The 18,556-nt window shown below is 41.7% G+C and overlaps 2 protein-coding genes across 4 annotated transcripts; one reads left to right on the top strand and one right to left on the bottom strand.

The window, feature by feature from the left end:
- Window positions 1-1,727: 1,727 nt before the first annotated feature.
- Window positions 1,728-7,177, bottom strand: LOC115394697 (zinc finger homeobox protein 2-like). The gene is made up of 4 exons (XM_030100051.1): window positions 7,082-7,177; window positions 4,444-4,602; window positions 3,017-3,077; window positions 1,728-1,846 (listed from the first exon to the last, which is right to left on the bottom strand). The coding sequence occupies exons 1-4, from the start codon at window positions 7,085-7,087 to the stop codon at window positions 1,728-1,730; spliced, it is 345 nt and encodes a 114-aa protein (XP_029955911.1). The 5' UTR covers window positions 7,088-7,177.
- A 505-nt stretch (window positions 7,178-7,682) lies between these two features.
- LOC115393966 (thiamine-triphosphatase-like) lies at window positions 7,683-10,971 on the top strand. Of its 3 annotated transcripts, none has more exons than XM_030099089.1 (4): window positions 7,683-7,768; window positions 9,090-9,159; window positions 9,389-9,862; window positions 9,956-10,971. In XM_030099089.1, the coding sequence occupies exons 2-4, from the start codon at window positions 9,090-9,092 to the stop codon at window positions 10,054-10,056; spliced, it is 645 nt and encodes a 214-aa protein (XP_029954949.1). In that variant the 5' UTR covers window positions 7,683-7,768; the 3' UTR covers window positions 10,057-10,971. The 3 variants fall into 3 exon arrangements, with proteins under 3 accessions (XP_029954949.1, XP_029954948.1, XP_029954947.1); XM_030099088.1 differs by lacking the exon at window positions 7,683-7,768 and adding an exon at window positions 7,838-7,892 and having other exon boundaries at window positions 9,090-9,156; XM_030099087.1 differs by lacking the exon at window positions 7,683-7,768 and adding an exon at window positions 7,838-7,892.
- Window positions 10,972-18,556: the final 7,585 nt, after the last annotated feature.

Below are 18,556 nucleotides of genomic sequence, written 5' to 3'. Positions count from 1 at the left end.
GCCCTCCATCTCTGTTTGGCGAGGCATGCTTGAGTCAGCCACCTCCGTACTTCCTCTTCAGACAGACCGACCTCTCTGCCGAGCGCCTCGCAGTCCTCATGGGGAGGACTTGCAGCGTCAGCCTCACTGCGCGATTCGAAGAAGGCCCAGAGAACCTCTGACTGGAACTCTGAAAGCACAGGAAGGTCTGGATATATGGATGTGTTATAATTGAGACGGGCTTGGTTGTTAGTTAAGGCATTAGTACTCTGGCTGGTTTTCGGGGTGCCCAAGGAGCCACTGGGGCTCGTGCCCGACTGTGACTTCTGAGGAGTTGAATCGGGGCTGAGTGTTAAGTTTAGATTTACAGGACTGAGACTGGAGTTGCTGGGCACAGATGCAGAAGGCGATAGGTTGTTATTGCCGAGGCTCTTCTCTGTGCCCACTGGGGAAAGATTCAGGCTTGCTACTTATCACCTTCCAGGTCCAACTGATTAGTTGCACTGTCTCCATCTGTTGTGCTATCTCCATGTGCCTTCCCATTGTCTCCGTTATTCTCAATCTTCCCTTTGCTTTCTATACTGGAGCACTGTGCAATGTTTTTACTGTTCTGCTCCCTAGGTTTCTCCTCTTGATCAGTTTCTGTAGTCAGGTTCTGTCCATCTTTGAGCTGATCTGAGGCTTTCTCTTCAACTGTCACGTCGCTCTGCTTTTTGTCTTGCTCTGCCTCAGTTGTTACAGTTTGCTTTTGCTCCTCTACACAGGCTTGTGTATTTGTTTGAACTCCTGCGGAGGGCCACTGACTCTGCAAACTGTTTAGTCTTTGGGTTAGGAGGGCTTGCTGGGCTGTGCTGAGACCTACGAATGGCACACACTGGGTGAGGAGCTGGCCTTGCTGGTTCTCTTGGTGCTGCTGTGTTTGGGCTTGCAGCCCATTTAAGATCAAGGGCATGACCATTTGAGGCTGAGGCACAAGCTGGGGCGCAGCGGCACCGGGAGCGGCGCCGGCCGCGAACAGGGAGGGCAGGAGAGAGTGCGAGAGGGCGTTGGGACTCGATGTGAGCAGGGTGAGAATGGCCGAGACTGCCTGAGTGGACGCCACGGGGGAGGTGAGGAGGGAGGGGGCCACTTGTGACGTTGAGATCTGCTCTCCTTCCTGTGCAGCACTCACCACCAGAGTCCCCGGAGCGGCAGAGTTAGTGGAGGTGACCAGCTGACTGGTTCCGCTTCCAGACGTGGTCACCGCAGGGTTGGACGCACCGGCGGCGCTACCTCTCAGACTAGACGATGCCGCTGTGTTGTTTGCTGCTAATCCAGCATTTCTGCTTCGAGTCTGGTGCAAGACAGATTTCATATGGCTCTCGAGGGTGATGGCGTGATTGTAAGAGACTCGACATATCGCACACTGGTAGGGCTTGTTTGATATATACGGCCGAGTCAGGACTGGAACCGAGGAATTTGGGGGATTACTTTCTACACTCTGCTTTGCAGCGCCTGTAGTCATCCTCTGAATGTGAGATGCAGAGTTGTAATGAACACTCAAGGCAGTTCTGTTGGGAAAACTTTCCAGGCAGGCGTTGCATTGAAGGACCGGGTGTTATTTTCAGCCGGCACGCCGTTTTTACCAACTGACTTCTCACCAGCGTCTGGGATTTCTGTGTTTTCAGTTGCATTTTGCTGTTTGGCTCCTGCCAGTGGATTTCCCTCCTCTTCTGGCTCCGGCTCAGCTTCACCTCCCTCCTGTTCCATTATTCTCTCTTCCTCCATCTCTTGTCTCCGAGCGTCTGGGTAGCGTCTGCACTCTCGCTAGATTGGCAGGGCTCGGCGCTGATGTCTTCTGCGTGCTTCGATTGTGAAGAATCAGCGTCTGATGGAACGAATTACACATTTAACTTTTCTGTGAGGGTACAAGTAAATAACACTGACGGACCTCATGTCAACTGTAAAGATGATAGTATCATTTCTTTGATCCAGCAGTAGCTAAACAGCGCTCCTAATTACACCACTGTACTGCTACACCCAGAATCAAACACTTTATTGCCAAGTACCTTCAAAAGAAACATTTTACAAAACTAGGATTTTTTTTGGAGTGTATGGTGTATAAAAAAAACAACAAAAACATGATATAATAAAAAGATTAATTCCATAAATATAAAGTAATTACATAATTGCACCATAAAATAATTACATTGTGGCAATCTGACAACCAAATGCACATTGTAAAAATACAATGTGTACATCAAAATATTCTCAATTTTGTTGCCTATTTTCCAAAAACTGACTTCATTTAGCATTTTTCAGTCCCAACAACAAACATTCTCTCATTTGACCAAAATGGAATATTTGAATGTGATTCTTCAAAATCCCAACTGTTCTGACTAGCCAGAAGTTGTGCATGCAAAATTATTTTAAATTTCATTCTAGCCATTTTACACTGAAGAACATAACTTACTTGAATCCTGTCAAAGCAAAAGATATCCATGTTTGATATCCAAGTATTGTTATTGAATCCAATAAGAGAAACTTTCATACACATTATGCTTATTATAATCGCCACAATTAACATATCTAATTTCAGCAATCAGAACATCACAACAATATTAATACATTTCAAGGAAAATCTGTTTTTCTGTACTTCAGTTTTTAGTAAAAACAAGAGATCCTGTTTTTATATAAACTTTGGAAATGGAAAAAAAAAAACTTTAATCACTACTGTATCATGTAATAATTTGTTGTTGGTGGTTTACCAGACTGTAAAACATTAAGCACACTGTACTAATGTGCTAAATGATGCATGACGACCTCTGGTCTAATGGAAAAGTCTTCAATGCAATGAAAATTGCGAAAACCAGGTGGCATTTCTAAAATAACCTAAAGTTATGTTGAATTTAAAACTTAAATCAAGACTTAGACGCCCATAATTACACAACTAATTAATACCACACGTATAAAGAAAGGGGGTGCGTGTTAATACAGTATTGATTTCCCGACACTTCCTACTAACTGAAGTTATTTTGTTGGAAAAGCATCATCTCACCTGTCGGTTTGGGGGCGCCTTTATCCTCTGCTGCAGCGCTGGCGGCCTGTTTCAGAACGGCCTGTTAGAAGCAAAGAGAGAGCGAGCAGAATTACCGCACTGTGCAAATGCTCCTTTCAGTTGACGTTATAATGAAACTTTTGAGCGGCTCGAGATTTGGGCGTGACTCTGTTGATGTGTGGTTATATTACACACAGCCACTCTGCCAAGTCTTTAATTTGCCATTTACCCTACAGGCATAAATTAGAGCATCTTTGATCAATTTATCCACCGCTGACGTTCCTCGCACAGCTTTACACTGAACATCAATAACGCTTGTAGCTCTTTTGAAACCGCCTGTTCACTCAGGTGCTTAAGATTTGTTTTTATTAAAACTTGATGTCTACTCAACAAATATTTTCAACGTGACATACTTGGTTTAGTGGCAAATCCAAACAATGAGACATTCAAACTTATTAAAACAGAGCACTGACTGCAGGAAGGGGGATTTGCATAAGCAATGCAACGGAAAACAACACCCTCAGTCACAAACTCAAACTTTTGATTACTAATGCAATGACACAGCACGCATAAATAAACCTACTTTTCTTCAGTGACTTATCTGGAAAATAATACCTTCTTATGTTAGCATTCTTCGGATAAAAGAAAGGAAGGATAAGTCTGCCCAGATATACATTTTTATGAGCAATTACTTGTGTCATTACCTTGTAATCATGAGGTACAACATGGGCATGAATTCTGTCATTATTCAAGTTTATTTTTTTCATTGTTCACAGATGATCAAAAATGCTGAAAAAAATACGATGGTCACTTTAGCCACTTTGTTAAATACACTTTGAAACTTCAATATTTTCAGGAGTCAGATTATCAGTAACACCAAATCTCACTACAACCTTAGAAAAAAAAACATTCAGTAGAATAGCAGCACATATCCACTAAAAGCTGAAAAAGGCTTCATGAAACTAGAAATCATTACTGGATCACAGACAATAAGAGTGAACCTCAAACAATGGCAATAATAAAACTAAAGGGACGGACTTCCTCTTCACTAATGTGTGTGTGTGTGTTTTCTTTTTTTTTAAAGTGTCATTACCATACATTTATCATCTCCTACTGCTTAGTCACATAATTGCACATTGTTAAATCCCCTGCAGCTCAGGTGTCAGCTCGCAGCCTTTCATACCTGCACTGCATCCAAAGTAACTACCAGGCTGGACAAAGAGCCTCAAAAATAAGATTCAACTAACTTGTGACTTCAATTAAATCTTGTCAAACTCATTTATCATGCAACAACAAGTGGGCTAATTAAAAAGCATGGTTATAATTGATGTATGCGCCAAGTAATCAGGTTGTAACTGTAGGGAAAACCCCTCAAAAACCAGTTCTAATTGATAACAATCACATGACATATTCCGGCTGTCACTTACGATGTCCAGCAGTCTGTCGACACACGATGGAAGAACGCTGTGCTGCTCGGTGAGATGAAGCGACAAGGAAGATCGGTCTGGTTGGCCTTTTTGGCACAGAGGGCACAACCACTCTGCCTCCCCATTCCTTTCACTGCATACTGTCTCTCCAGACTCCTCCTGACAACGACACAATGCACGAAAGTTAGCATGACATGGAGCCACTGCAATACTGTCAACCTGAAATCTAGCCCAGGGTTCTCCAAACACAAGGTCACGACTGAGGCCTTTTTTTTTTACACAAGATTTTCAGATGAAAACAAACTTATTGGATTTTAGAGGTGTGTTCACACGACAACACTGGTCGGAATCACTGGAATTTTTTTTTTAAAAAAGCTCCAGAAAATGCAAGGCAGAGCAGAAACTCTGCTACTGTGCATGTGGGCCACATCTGCGGTAAATACTTCTTCTGCCTATGCGTGAGTAGATGACAACAACAACAATGGCGGTCTCCAGAGTGTTGTGAAGAATGTCCGCATACTCGCAATATTTAATGTCTATAATGTATTTGTTCTCCGTACACATGTGCATTTTGTTTTGTTACAAAAATCAACCAAAAGAGCCAACTCGTGCCCTGCCACGCCAATTACCTCATTTTCAGCATATCTACCATGAAAACGGACATCGTTTTCAAAACGCTGCAATGTAAATGCAAAACTTTTCTGTCACAACAATGCAAACAAAACATTATTACTTCAAACATTGACGGGGCCTCAAACAATCCTGCTCGCACAAGGTAAACAAAACAGCAACATAAGGTCAGTTTGTGCAATCATACTAAACAAAAGCCAAATATTTGGACTTAATTATGCAATCAATCTAATTATTTCCATTAGGTGTCATCAATTACTTAAAATAATAAAAGAATTATTTTTAAAAAATCCTAATCACACAGGTTGATAGACACATTTCAGACTTTGTAGGGTGGTTCTTTTTATTCAGAACACAATAATGCAGCTGTTCAGGTGACACCTTGTTGATGTGATGAACACTTTGTTGTGTTTGCAGCAGGTTTTTTTGCGTTGCACTGCTGCTTGTCAAACAATTAACTGATTGTGTCACTCTTTTCCTTTTACAATCCCCAACACCCATCGAGCTCACAACACACTGAGTAACTCACAATGTAAATCAATACAAGCAAACTACAATCAGGATATTGTCAAGTCAAAAACCTACAGCTCTCCCCCCACCAGGAGCAGGCTGCACACACACTCTGCTGCATTAGCTCAATAATGAAGGATCAAAATACTGACTGTTGCTTTCCAAAACCAGATGTATTTGGGCCGCAGACGTCCAAAAACCGAGAATAAATTTATAGAAAAACAAGACATTTCATGCCCATGAGGAGAAATACCACCACAGCGACCAACCTCACTTCCTCGTCATGCCAATTAGCCAGCTAGCAGGGTTATACGACCACATAACATTTCGACGAGTCCACATCTGCAGATAACATCTTCAACTCGCCCCAGATTGAAACCCAGATTAAAACTAGAACGACGTAACAGAGTTGGCTAATTAACGAGCAGCCTAATTAGCTATGCCGACCGGATCAATTAGCTAGCAGGCTAGGTTGAGAAGCCCCCCTCCGATAACGTCGCATTACAGTGAGTTTACTGGAAAATAATCCCGCACTTCTCCCCCAAAACTGCAACAAGACGGGACAGACGTCAGCATAATATCTCCCCGCCAGCTCTCAGTCAAAGCGGGAAGCGACGATTATATTAATAAACACATTAAATAGGGGGGAAAAAACGAGGGGGGAGCTGTTACCAGTCGTGTCACTCCGCTAGCTAGCCTGTTAGCAGGCAGAGATAATTACCCGCTCCTCAAACTGTCTCCAACTGGCTCCTCTCCGCTCCCTACAAACTCCTCCCGGGCCGGGCGGGGAGTGCAGCTCCGGTAACACCGAGCCACTTCAGAAGGGATGGAAAAATAACGAGGAAGAAAAAAAATAAAAAAACAAATCCCCGGCCTCGAGTTGTTCGCTTACCCCCGTGATTGTGCTCTGCCAGTCGGGCATGTAGTGTTGCACCGCCCGCCGCCGGCTGCTCAACAGCGCAAATTGAGGCCTACCCGGACTAAAGCCATTTAATTAATGAACGTGGGCTCCGTTTACAGATGTGTTAGAAACTCGCACCCCCTCCTCCCGTCCTCCGCCGCCCAGTAAAGCAGGCAGATCTCTCCGTTCTAGACGCGTCCTCGGATCTGGACCTTAAACCAGCCGCGGTGCAACACATGGCCATTTAAACTCTCATTTTAACTGTAATTGGACGGAGGAATAAAGAGCGACTTGGAGCGGAGTACGTGCGCCGCGGTCGCCTCGTCGATGGGGGGGTGGTGTAAGGAAAGAGAGCCCGGTGAAGGAGAGCGGAGAGACGGAGAGAGAGAGAGAGGGGAGGGAGGGAGAAGAAAAAGTTTGGGATTTAATGTTGGATTTCGGATTAGGACGGAGAACGATCGGTCGTCCGCTCGATCCCGTGTCGGTCGCAGGCCACCTCTGCCCCCCGTTCCCCTCCTCCTCCTCTCTCTCCCCGGATTAAATTAACCGATCGCGTTTAATTAAGTTCGGAGCAATTAGCTGATTTCTTTTCCTTACCTGCATGGTCGCCGCTCCAGCACGCACGCACGCACACACATACACACACACGCTTCTTCTGTGGCTCCTCAGAAGTGAAAAGTTTTCTTGCGTGCCCTCCCTCCCTCTCTCTCTCTCTCTCTCTCTCTCCCCTCTCTCTCTCTTTCTCTCCCCCTCCCTTCATTCCCTCTCTCCTTCCCTCTAGTAAACACACCACAGCTCCCCCCTCGGCTGATTGCTGACATTCAGAGGGGACACAATCCCTTATGTAACCCCGCAGATATTAGAGATTAATAATCCACACTGCATTTACTCATTCATCATAACAAAAAAAATAAATAAATAAAAAACTCGCACAAAGAGCGAGACGAGTTAATTAAAGATGAATTAATGAGCACTCACGATAGGTGTGGCGCAGGCTCTCTCTCTCTCTCTCTCTCTCTCTCTCTCTCTCTCTCTCTCTCTCTCTCTCTCTCTCTCTCTCTCTCTCTCTCTCTCTCTCTCTCTCTCTCTCTCTCTCTCTCTGTGTGTGTGGATTTAATCTGCACCCATCTGCAGGCCCCTGCTACACCGGGACAGGAAGTGATGCTCTAATAGCTGTCCCTAATTGCGCCTGTGCGAAATACACCGTGCTGACGTGTTGTCGCCGCGCGCGCGGACCTCGTTTCGGTGGGGAGCCGTTTGGATTGAGAGCCGTGACCCGTCAAGGTGTGTGTGCGGTGTGCAGACCGACACGTTTTGTCGTGGGTTTTGTTTTGTTTGTAGCGCTTCGCAGTGCGGTGCAGTTCAGCTTCTTGTAGCCCGCTTGTAGCGTGCGGCTGTCTTGATGCAGGTGTGTTATAAACTACAGAACATGATTTATTTATTGTTTTTGTACCAACGACCTCTTAAAATGATTGCATCTAAAAGTGGATTTATTTGCATGGGAAAGTTATGTGCTCCTCCTACCCTGCGTGGTTTGCAGCTCAAATCTGACAGGCGTGTTTTGCACCATCTAAAAAAAAAAAAAAAAGTTATTTAAAAGTTCTCAGTTCCTCCTGAGCTGCATGGGCAGCAGCTCCATTCTGTTACAGGTGTGTCATCAGCGACAGTCCACAGATCCGCTTTCGTGCTGCACAAATAATCTCTATTAAATAATTGCATTGACATTTTTTATTTTCTTTGAGAAATTGTCAGCTTCTCCAACTCTTTATGGTTTGTAGCCTAATTATGATAAAGATGTGTTATAAACTATAGATCAGCTTTTGTTTTGCATCAATAATACTGCTCTATTAAATGATGGTGTCAAAGGATATAATTAAAAAGTTGTTAGCTCCTCCTACCCTGCATGCATTGCAGCTCCAGTCCAACACAGGTGTGCCATAAAGTCCTCCTCTGAGTACAAGAAAAACACTAAAGCTAAAAACAGACACATATGTCTTTAATAGGCCGTTAATTACTAAAATAATTACTGCAATACAAGCTTGAGTTGCTCTCAGAATTAGAGGGCATTATTGAAACAATATTATTCACAATATCACTTTTTTTTTTTCAAATTTACATTCCGATTATACTATTTTACATGTGTAATGCACACAGGCCACATGGTGGTGCAGACATCAGCACTCTACCTTCACAATAAGTAAAGCGGAAAAATATTGTTGCATTTTGGGTTTCCATTTCTTTGACAAGGACGTTCGGAGTCACTGAAAACTTACTGAGAACGGCTCCCAAGGTGGAACTCTTTGGAAACGATTCCACTCTGACGTCGTTCAGGCAGCAGAGACTCTGCTTTGCGGCCAAGATTGAAGCCTTGTGTGGGCCGGTTTTGGCGCACATGTCTTATGTTTCACAGCCCTGATGTGTGTATATATATATATATATATATATATATATATATATATATATATATATATATATATATATATTGTGTGTGTGTGTGGACAGTTGCGTATTTATATCAACGGATTCCGTCGGCGGTTTGAAATAAACTGCATTTTATTTGCAGTCAGACCACATATTCTGAGTTGATCTCCGTCTGCCGTTTCAGATGAGTGTGGAAGTGGAAAGAAAATTCCTCTGTAATGCTGACACTCTGAAAACTCTGGAGGAGATCGGTGGTATGTCTTTTATCTTATTTAGCTGATGCTTATGGAGGGTCACTAAAAAGCTTTTTCTAACACTTAATAACTCTTAACTGCTGTTATTGTTGCGTAATGATTAGTGACACAGGCCTTCTGTGTGTTCTTAATATTTGGATTTAATTAATTGTCTCAGCCTTGTTAGTATTTTATTTATTTATCCTCTCTTTAGGAAAATGATTTGTTTCATCCCACTCGTCTCTTTCAGCTGTCTGCGTCGGCCAGCGGCAGTTCCACGACGAGTATTTCGACACCGCCGAGTTCCACCTCACTCTGAGGGACATGTGGCTGCGGAAGCGCAAAGGATGCTGGGAGCTGAAGTGTCCCACGGCGAAGCTCGACGGCTCGGAGGAGCAGCGGGACGCGGCGCTCTGCACACGCTACAAGGAGATCACCGACCTGCCGGAGATCCACCTGCGGGTCCGAGAGGCCGTGGGAGACGAGGACATGGAGACGTGTCCCTCACTGGAGGACGAGTCCTGGCTGAGGAGGTGGAAGCTGGCGTGCTTCGCAGAGTTCACAACGGTGCGCCGGTCGTTCACGCTGCAGGAGGAGGGCGTGCAGGTCGATCTGGACCAGGCCGACTTCGGGTATCACGTGGGCGAGATCGAGGTCCTCGTACCAGAAGGGGGCGACGTGCAGCGAGCGATGGAGAAGATCAGCAGGACGGCTCAGCAGCTGGGTGAGCTCACGGCTCCCACACTCATAGATATATGGTGATTAATACAATTTGCTAGTTTGTGATGTGGTTTTCTCTTCGCCTTCTTCTTCACAGGCCTTTCAGGAGACAAGAGAATCGAAGGGAAAATGACTGTTTACCTGAAAACAAATCGTCCTGAGCACTACGCGAGACTACTGAAGGAACAAATTCTGTAGAGAGATATCACGCTCCGTGTCTCAGTCTGTTTGATTTAAAATGTTATTTATTAGAAAAGCAAACTAAACACTGGACAAAAAGTAAGAAAATGTGAGTTCCTGTTGGTTATTTTACTGCTGTAAGGCGACACAGTGGTACAGTGGACAGCACTCATCGTGAGAAGGTGCACTTTTGGAGTTAGTGTAGATGGACTGATGGATGGATTTAACTGTGAGTCTTGGGAACAAATGCACTGCGGTTCATCCCACGCATGCACAGTATTGGCAAACGTGGCATCATTTAAAACAGCAGTGTCAAACTCATCTGAGCCTCTCTCGACCCGACAACGACGTGAAAAAACATCCTTTTTTGCGTTTTTGTTTTTTCAGAAAATTTTGGACCCCCCAAAATGGACCCCCAAAATGCAACAAAGATTTTGCCTTTTCACTTGAAAACATTGCATAAACCCTACCTCGGATATTACACTTAAAGTCCTCTCTGTGCAGAGTTTGCATGTTCTTTCCAGAGTGTCGGGCCTCCTGTTTACTCTCATATACTGAAATCATGTTTTGAACTGTGTGTGTGTGTGTGTGTGTGTGTGTGTGTGTGTGAAGCTACTTTTACCTGTTGTCCTTTCTTTGACCAGCCGCAACTTAAACTGTGGACTCCTCCTGTGCTTGCCACTGCACCACTGTGTCTCCCTGTGTTTAAATATTTCCAAAATCCAGCGCTGTGCAGGTATAGAAATGATGTCTGTCACCAGAAATCTTAACAAACCGTCGGGTTCTGCTTCTTTAACTGATTGCACTCCAAGGGTTAAAATTTAATCGTGAAGAGTAAACGAGTGCAGGTAATGAGCGGCTTGTCGGGCCATCCAGTTTCCAGCGGTTTCGGCTGTCTCGTGCTGCTGTTATGACATGTTGCTACAAAGACACTCCCACCTGGAAATAAAGAAATAAAAAAATAAAAAAACAAAACTGGTCACTCTGGTTGTGATGAGTTAATGAGGCTCCATCTTGTGCACATTTCCTGGTGCTGAAATCACTCAGCTCTAATTGCACGCATGCTTTCGTGTCTTCACTGTTAATGGTAAGAATAATAACCAATTGAAACGCAGTTTACCTTCAGCCTGCCATGAAATGCCTTCGACAGCGAGTTCTTCTCAGATTATTTCACATCATTTGGCAGCAGACTGACGTATCGGGTTCACAGTTGGCATGTTCCCCCCCCTAAACGTGCCCGTTTGGGTTTTTCTCCATCTTCCTCTTCACATTCCAGAGACTTGCTTGTTAAGTTAATTGTTGACTCTCAATAGGCTGAAGGTGTGTGTGTGTGTGTGTGTGTAATCTGTCTCTCTGCCTTGTTGACAAACCGTTGACCCATGCAGAGCGTACCTTTACCTTAGTCTTAACTGTGTTAGCGTAACTTTATTTAATATAAAGCTATAAAACAAATGACTAGACATGTGCTCATCTTTTATACCTGTTTATTCAGGACTCAGTCACAGTGGGCGGAGAAAGGGGACAGGTCTGGACAGGCCATCACAGGAAACTCAGTGTCGCCAAATATCCCCGATTATGTACCTGTGAGAGGAGAAACCACACACGAAAACCCCACCCAGCAAGACCCCTGAGCTGGGACTGGAACCGGGTACCGTAAACCGGGTCAAGAGGGCGAGCCGCTGCTGCAGCCGTCAACCTTTCCCCTCATCTTTACGCTCCATTTCAATTACAGCATAATGAGCTTTAATGTGCTTCTGTTCGGTCTCTGCTTTCATGTCTGTCCAATTATCTCAACTGTATTCATAATTATCTTTTTTTTTTTTTTTTTTACCAACTTCAAGCAGGACGTGTACACACCTGCCGACCCAGGGCGGGAGGCGTGTACAGGTTAATAATCCACACACACACCTACGGCCAATTCAGAGCCTTTTCAGTTAACGAGCATCTGCCAAAGCCTATTAAATAATAATTGCCCATATATACGTGCACACACTACACATACACACATATTTCAACCCCATGTAAGTAATATGTAAATAAATGTATCTTATGAAAATTCATATACACAAAATAATATATTCAAGAATCCACACAACTATACTTATATATAACACATAAATCTCAACATGTCTGAAAAATTGTATTAAATAAGAAGATTCGATTAAGAAAAGACATTAAACGGTTTTAATTATGAGAAGCCTTCTGGGGTTTTTTCACCGGAGGTTTAAAGATTCAGGATTGAGACAGACGAGGTTGACATTGATCCTGTTTGGAGGAGAAATAAGAAAGGTGCTGATGATGGAAAAGGCCAGTCTGGAGCTCCATGGACGCACTGATGGACGGTATGTAGGCGACTGGTGTGAGGAAGGAAGAGACAGAGGAGATTGGAAGAAGAAAATCTGCTGTTGGAAGCAGAAAAAGATGAAAAACCATCGATCATTAAAAGCTAAAAGTGCAAAAAAAAAAAAAAAATGGCTTTGCCAGACTGGGAGCCTCAGGAAAAGGTCAAACCTTTGGCACTGGTAAAAAAGACTCAACTCAAGATGTCAGGCACCAACAGATTCAACCGGAATTGACTCAAATGCATGAAAGAGCACCCGTAAAGCGCATACAGGCTCAGGGAGAACATGCAATCTCCTCATAAAGTGCAGTCAATATCGTTACTATTGAAAAAGCCACATTCAGTAAAAAAAAAAAAAAGCCATCTATGAACCCCAGAAGAGTGGGATAAGAGGAGCTGAATGTTAATCCAACTCTTTCATTCTTCTTTATGTTCTTGTAAAGTGATATACATGCAGATCACTCAAGCATTTTTTTACTTGAACGTGTACAGATTTCTATGCACTGCATTATGATTTGCAGAGATAACTATTAAAGATTATCAACACATAAATTAGAGTGAAAAAAAACCAAATACATTCCTGTAAATGTTTTCATAGGAGTTTGCACCTTTACAGGTGTATTTTATGTTTAAATACATTAGTGTAAATCATAACTTTACACCACTTTTACAACCAGAGGTCTTCTGCTTCAGCACAACTGTTTCATGTGATTGGATGACATAAATAATCCAACGCCAATACCGTTAATATTTACATTTTCCACTTCATTAAGCTCTAAATACTGGTGTCTGTGTCTCTTAATTTCAAGTTTTCATTGTCATTCTTTAATATTTATAATAGATAAAGACATTTGTAATCCTTTAATATTCTTATTGTGTAATCTTTGAGTAGCTGCTGGGATGATTGAACGTCCTCATTTGGGATTATTAAAGTCTCCACTGATCCCGCCTAATATCCAAACCTTTTGATTTGCTTTTGTTCACCAATGTTCATCATATATTAAATATTTATGTCTTTATAACTCATCTAATGTGGGGAAACCGTCTATTATTGTAATGTCATTAATTATAAGATTCTTAAATATACATTTTATATGTATATTTTCCACATCAGCATCCTTTTACAGAATATTCTTCCATAAAAAACTTAAAACGTAAAAATGATCAATACATTTAACATTATTGTATGTGGATAAAAATAAACTGTAAATGTCAATCATTTATTCCTGTTCAGTGAATTGAATTCCTTCTTTTAACAATGTAATTGATGAAGATTTGAGAAGTTTGTGACAAGAGTGCTTTGAATTGCTTTTTTCACTTCATCCGAGTACAGTTTGACGTGTTGTTTGCGCTTGTGGTAATTAGTATGCCGACACTGCAGGAGTCAGTCTCCTCTGCTGATATATCACAGCCAACAATGCTTTGAACATCACAGCCAGAAACATGTCCACAGTATCTCATTATGCAGTTTGACCCTCATCACAAGCTCAATTTGAGTACAAATAAAACTCTTTATCATGCTACGTAGCAATAACAGAGCGATAGTTCCAGATGAGGGAGGGAGAACAAAGGCTGACGGGACAAACTGTTCCCGGGAAAGAATGCAACATCTTTAAATTCTCACTCAGAAAGGGTTTTTTTTTTTTCTTTTAATGATACAATCAAGCAGGCAGCCTCCTCTGTGGTCCCTGCTTAATGACAATCCCATGCATGCTGATTAACAGCAACAGAACTTCTCATTGTGTCATTTCGGCTCTAAAGAAAGACTTGCTTGGCTTGTTTTAGTGCTCATATGTATCCATTTCTGTTGCTGCAGCGGAGGATGGGTGATTAAAATATGGAGTAAACGTCACGTTATCATGGTTACGCGATAGCGATGTGGGTGTGTGCTTGCATATATATATATATATATATATATATATATATATATATATATATATATATATACATATATATGGACACAGAACATCCACATACACTCATACCATTTTACATTATATGCACTATACACATATTACATTACTATACTATACATTTTCATCTAAAATCTGTGAAATCATTACACACACACACACACACACACACACACACACACACACACACACACACATTTTGCACCAATAGCCGGGTGCCCGAAGTCTCCGCCATGTTTACAGCAGGCAGGCTGCACTGCAGACCGCAGAGTTCCAGGCCCACATCCGTTCCTTTTGAACATAATGCAGCTGCTCCCTTCATAAAAGGCATAAACTAAACATTGTTGGAGTTAAATTGGCACACAGTAATTACAAATGATTCCACTGAAACCTGCGTGTTTTTACTCGGCGAACGCTGTTATTAAACCTAAACTTTGTTTTTACTGTGACGTGCCACGCAATAAATCTCCCGAAAAACACAAAGACGTCCACACATAAACAAACGGGTCATGTACTCTGAAGTAACGGAATCCTTTTGATGATCTAGATCAGGGGTGTCAAACAGAAACCGACCCTCCCACGGACATTTAGCGTAATTTGCACAAGGCGGTGTCGTTCACCTTCCTTTGCAGGGAGATCATGCAAACTCCACACACGAACAGCCCCAATCAAATCACGTCGCTGTGACGGCTGACAAGGGAAAATCAGGATCACAGCAGTAAAGGAAGTCAGCAGATGTGTTCTTCAGCACTCCTTAAAGGCACGCCCTCCATCAGTCAGTCATATACATTCACAGTATTTATCAGTGTTATCTACTGGAGTACAATGCATTGTGTCTTTAATGAGTCACACCCATCGATTACTCACATCTGAAGCCAGACTGCACCACAAACACTCCCAGGAACGCTCTCAGGCAGATCTGAAGGCATTTAATGAGGAAACACAGGATTATTTGACAGTTTTATGATCAATTTCAACTATTTATGTGTATGTATATAACAGCTGACACTTTTATAACTGTCTAACATTTTGAATGTCCCTGTAATTTAAAGTATTTATGAATATTTAAGTGCTTTAAATTATATTAAATACTTTTATGTGTTTATACCTAATCTAGGGTGGAAATATATATATTTTTTAGGTTTGTCTGACCTGTGGAAACCATAACGTCTGATTATTCACCACATATAAGAGAATTTACTGGGTTTGTCACTGAAAGGACACTGCGGTGCTCACATACTACAGACTATTGAGTAGCTACTTCTGTCTTTTAATATGATGGAGCATTTGCAAAAATGTGACTTATGAGACACACTGATTGAAAAAGGAAAGACTATAAATGCGCAGTGCTTGATCAAATACAGTCTTCCAACAGTGATAAAAATCAATGCCACTGCCGATGTCTGTCTTTGATATTAGAGGAATAAGTGGAAATAAACATTTTCTGGTTTTAATTTCATCGCTTTCCTTTTGTTTGCTAGTGAAGAGATTTCTTTGTCTTTGTGAAGAGGCGACATGTGACTTCTCCATGTTCCACCCTCATCATTAATATCAGATTTCCTCTTTGTTACATTGTTCTCTTTAACATCTGCTTCTCCGCAGTGTTCAGTAAGCTGTTCAACACGACGCAGCCAATATTTCAGCAATGTCACACAACACATAGACCGACGCCGATTTGAATTTTCACTGTGAAAAAACACAGGGATATTCTCAAGGACAGAATGTACACTTCTGCTGAAAATACTTTCAGGTTTGAGTTGTAGTTCTCTTTTTGGTGATTTTGTGCATTTGTTTAATTCGATCTCCTCCAGTAGCACAAATAGAAAACAAGAAAAGATTATCAATAAAGGGGCCTTTTGATTTTATCTTTATAAATGACCTGGTTTAAAGGAAATTTTTTGAATTGTAACAACTTCCACAATCCGAGAAAAATCTCAACCTCTAGGATTTAATCCAAAACTATAATTCATGCACTAAATGCTTAAAATGCATCCAAAAATGCACCAAACACACAGTAAATAAATGAGAAGCACGGAGGCCATCTGACAGGTGAAGATCTGGCAGTGTATTCATTTGAAGAGGTCACATGACTTCTCTTTTGGGGAGTGGAGGAAATAATGTCAGTATACATAAGATGCAATTATGGGTGTTTTTCTTGTTCACTGTGCAAAAGGTTCTGGACAGCTCCTCACAAACCGTGACGTTAGCATGAAACATCTGTCATCAAACTCAGCGCTTGGTTCAGAAGTGGCCTGAAGTTTTTACAGCTCTGGGTTTGAGGATCAAACTTTTCTGACGTTTGATCGAGATTGTTGAAGCATGTGCGCCGCCGCCGTGCTGCTGCGGCCTGCTGAGCCTGCTGCTGCAAATGAAGTCCATCCATTTCTGCCCCGGCTCGGGATTCTTTGGCACACAGTGGATGGAGGCTCCTGGTTCTGGTTTGCGTCCAGGAACAGCGCAGTCTGACATATTTACAGCTCCTTCCCAAGTTTCACTCCAAGCCCTTCTCACTCCGTGCACCTTGACCGTGCACTGGATCTTTACCGAACTTCATGGCTTCATGGCTTTTGGATGTCTCTCATGCACAGTTTAGCATCAGTAACCGACAGTAACTGTCAAATATATCAAAACATTATAGCTTCTCCATAAGAATCAATAAAACCTAAAAGCATATGCGCCCATAACAAACATGTAATTATCTATTTGTAAAGCTACTAGAATATATGGATCATGTTTCTTGGCAGCCTTTCATAATGACACACCCCCACTCTGAAAAAGGCTTTGTGGTAAACTCCTCCTCCCTCAAACTTACAACACAAGGAATCTGCCTCTGTTAGCATCCACCCACGGATAACAATGCTGGTAATTGTGCCTATTTTGTAAGGTCACAGCAATCAAAAAGTAGAAAGGGAATCATGTATATTGTTAGTGGGCTGTGTCTGTGAGAGGCGTGTCAAATACGTTTTAGTTCAGAGGCCACATGCAGCTTGTTTTATCTTGTGTAAGAGGGTTAGACTGGTCGAATGACCTTTACATTTAAACTGTAAAGTTTTTCTTTGTTGTGGTGCAGTGTGTACATGATGAAAATGTCTAACGAATATGATGAAAAAAGCTATCCCCCTTTTTTCTTTCTTTGTTGTCATGGTTTGTTCTCTTTTCTTGTTTTACCAACCACAACCTCCGTGTCATGACTTAACCGAAAAAAAAGAAAAAAAAAAAGAAAACAGGTTGATGTTGAGAAGCACACTATAATCTCTTGTTTTCTTGACATTCAAATTTGTAGTTTATGGTGCTGCAGTAAATCCCAGGTGGCAGTAAGGGGATATTTTGGGACTGTGGAGGGAAAAAAATGATCACCCAGAGAAGAATATACAAACAAACTCCACAAAAAAAGGTTCAAAATGGGAATATTTTTTGCTGTGCAACCGCTATCCTTTCCATTTCGATATGTTGAGTAAATTCTATTTTTGACGTGTTTTGTCAAAGATAAATAATATTCAATACAAGTATTTATTATCAGCTATCTTCATAAATTATGTTTTTAGTTCTTTTTATATGAAACAGTCACATGAATATACCAAAATACACAACCAAACTTATGTAAGTTTATGAAAACTATGTTAAGGCTTCAGTTAGCTCTCACTGATTTACGATGGATGGAGTGCAATATGTAAGAGATGCAAACTGAGGATCAGGATCATACAAAACACAAACATGTGTAAAAACACCATGAAGCAAAAACATCAACGCATCAATCACTCTCTACTTAGAAAGAAACTATCAAGCAAAAGAAAATGCAACTTAAACTCATCAAAAACAGACATCAAACATACACAAGCGTGTATATATTTGTATGTGTGCATTGACACACACAAATATCCAGAGAAATACATCTCAATAGACAAAAATAACAAAGAAAAGCAAATCAAATGAAAACTATGAGGTTTTGCATCATTGATGGTAATTTTACGAACGTGTTTTATGAAAGGACTTATTTTGACGTTACATAAAGCTCATCATCATAGAGAGGTATTAAAGTAATTACAGGAGGAAGTAGTTCACTTCCTGTCTTCTCTTCAATGGAAATCTGTCAGAGAAATGATGATATATTAAAAAAAAAACTGTGATCAAAATACAACACATTTTATGTCTTGTTTTTTTTTTTTTCAAAAATGTGGCTGCCAAAAGTCCAGGGTTTCATTCAATATATTTACCACCAAAAAATAAGAAAAATCCATGGCATGACTACAATGGGACACTGTAT

This window comes from Salarias fasciatus, chromosome 9 (genome assembly GCF_902148845.1).
Source record: "Salarias fasciatus chromosome 9, fSalaFa1.1, whole genome shotgun sequence".
Classification (NCBI taxonomy): Eukaryota; Metazoa; Chordata; class Actinopteri; order Blenniiformes; family Blenniidae; genus Salarias; species Salarias fasciatus.
The sequence above is the reverse complement of the archived record's forward strand: the minus strand, read 5'-3'. Positions and strand labels throughout refer to the sequence as shown.

Coding starts and splice junctions, on each gene's coding strand:
- LOC115394697 (XM_030100051.1), bottom strand. Junction 3,078..4,443: donor TCGACAGACTGCTGGACATC/GTAAGTGACAGC, acceptor TGCTTCTAACAG/GCCGTTCTGAAACAGGCCGC. Junction 1,847..3,016: donor AGGCGCCCCCAAACCGACAG/GTGAGATGATGC, acceptor TCGTTCCATCAG/ACGCTGATTCTTCACAATCG.
- LOC115393966 (XM_030099087.1), top strand. Junction 9,160..9,388: donor AACTCTGGAGGAGATCGGTG/GTATGTCTTTTA, acceptor CGTCTCTTTCAG/CTGTCTGCGTCGGCCAGCGG. Junction 9,863..9,955: donor CAGGACGGCTCAGCAGCTGG/GTGAGCTCACGG, acceptor TCTTCTTCACAG/GCCTTTCAGGAGACAAGAGA.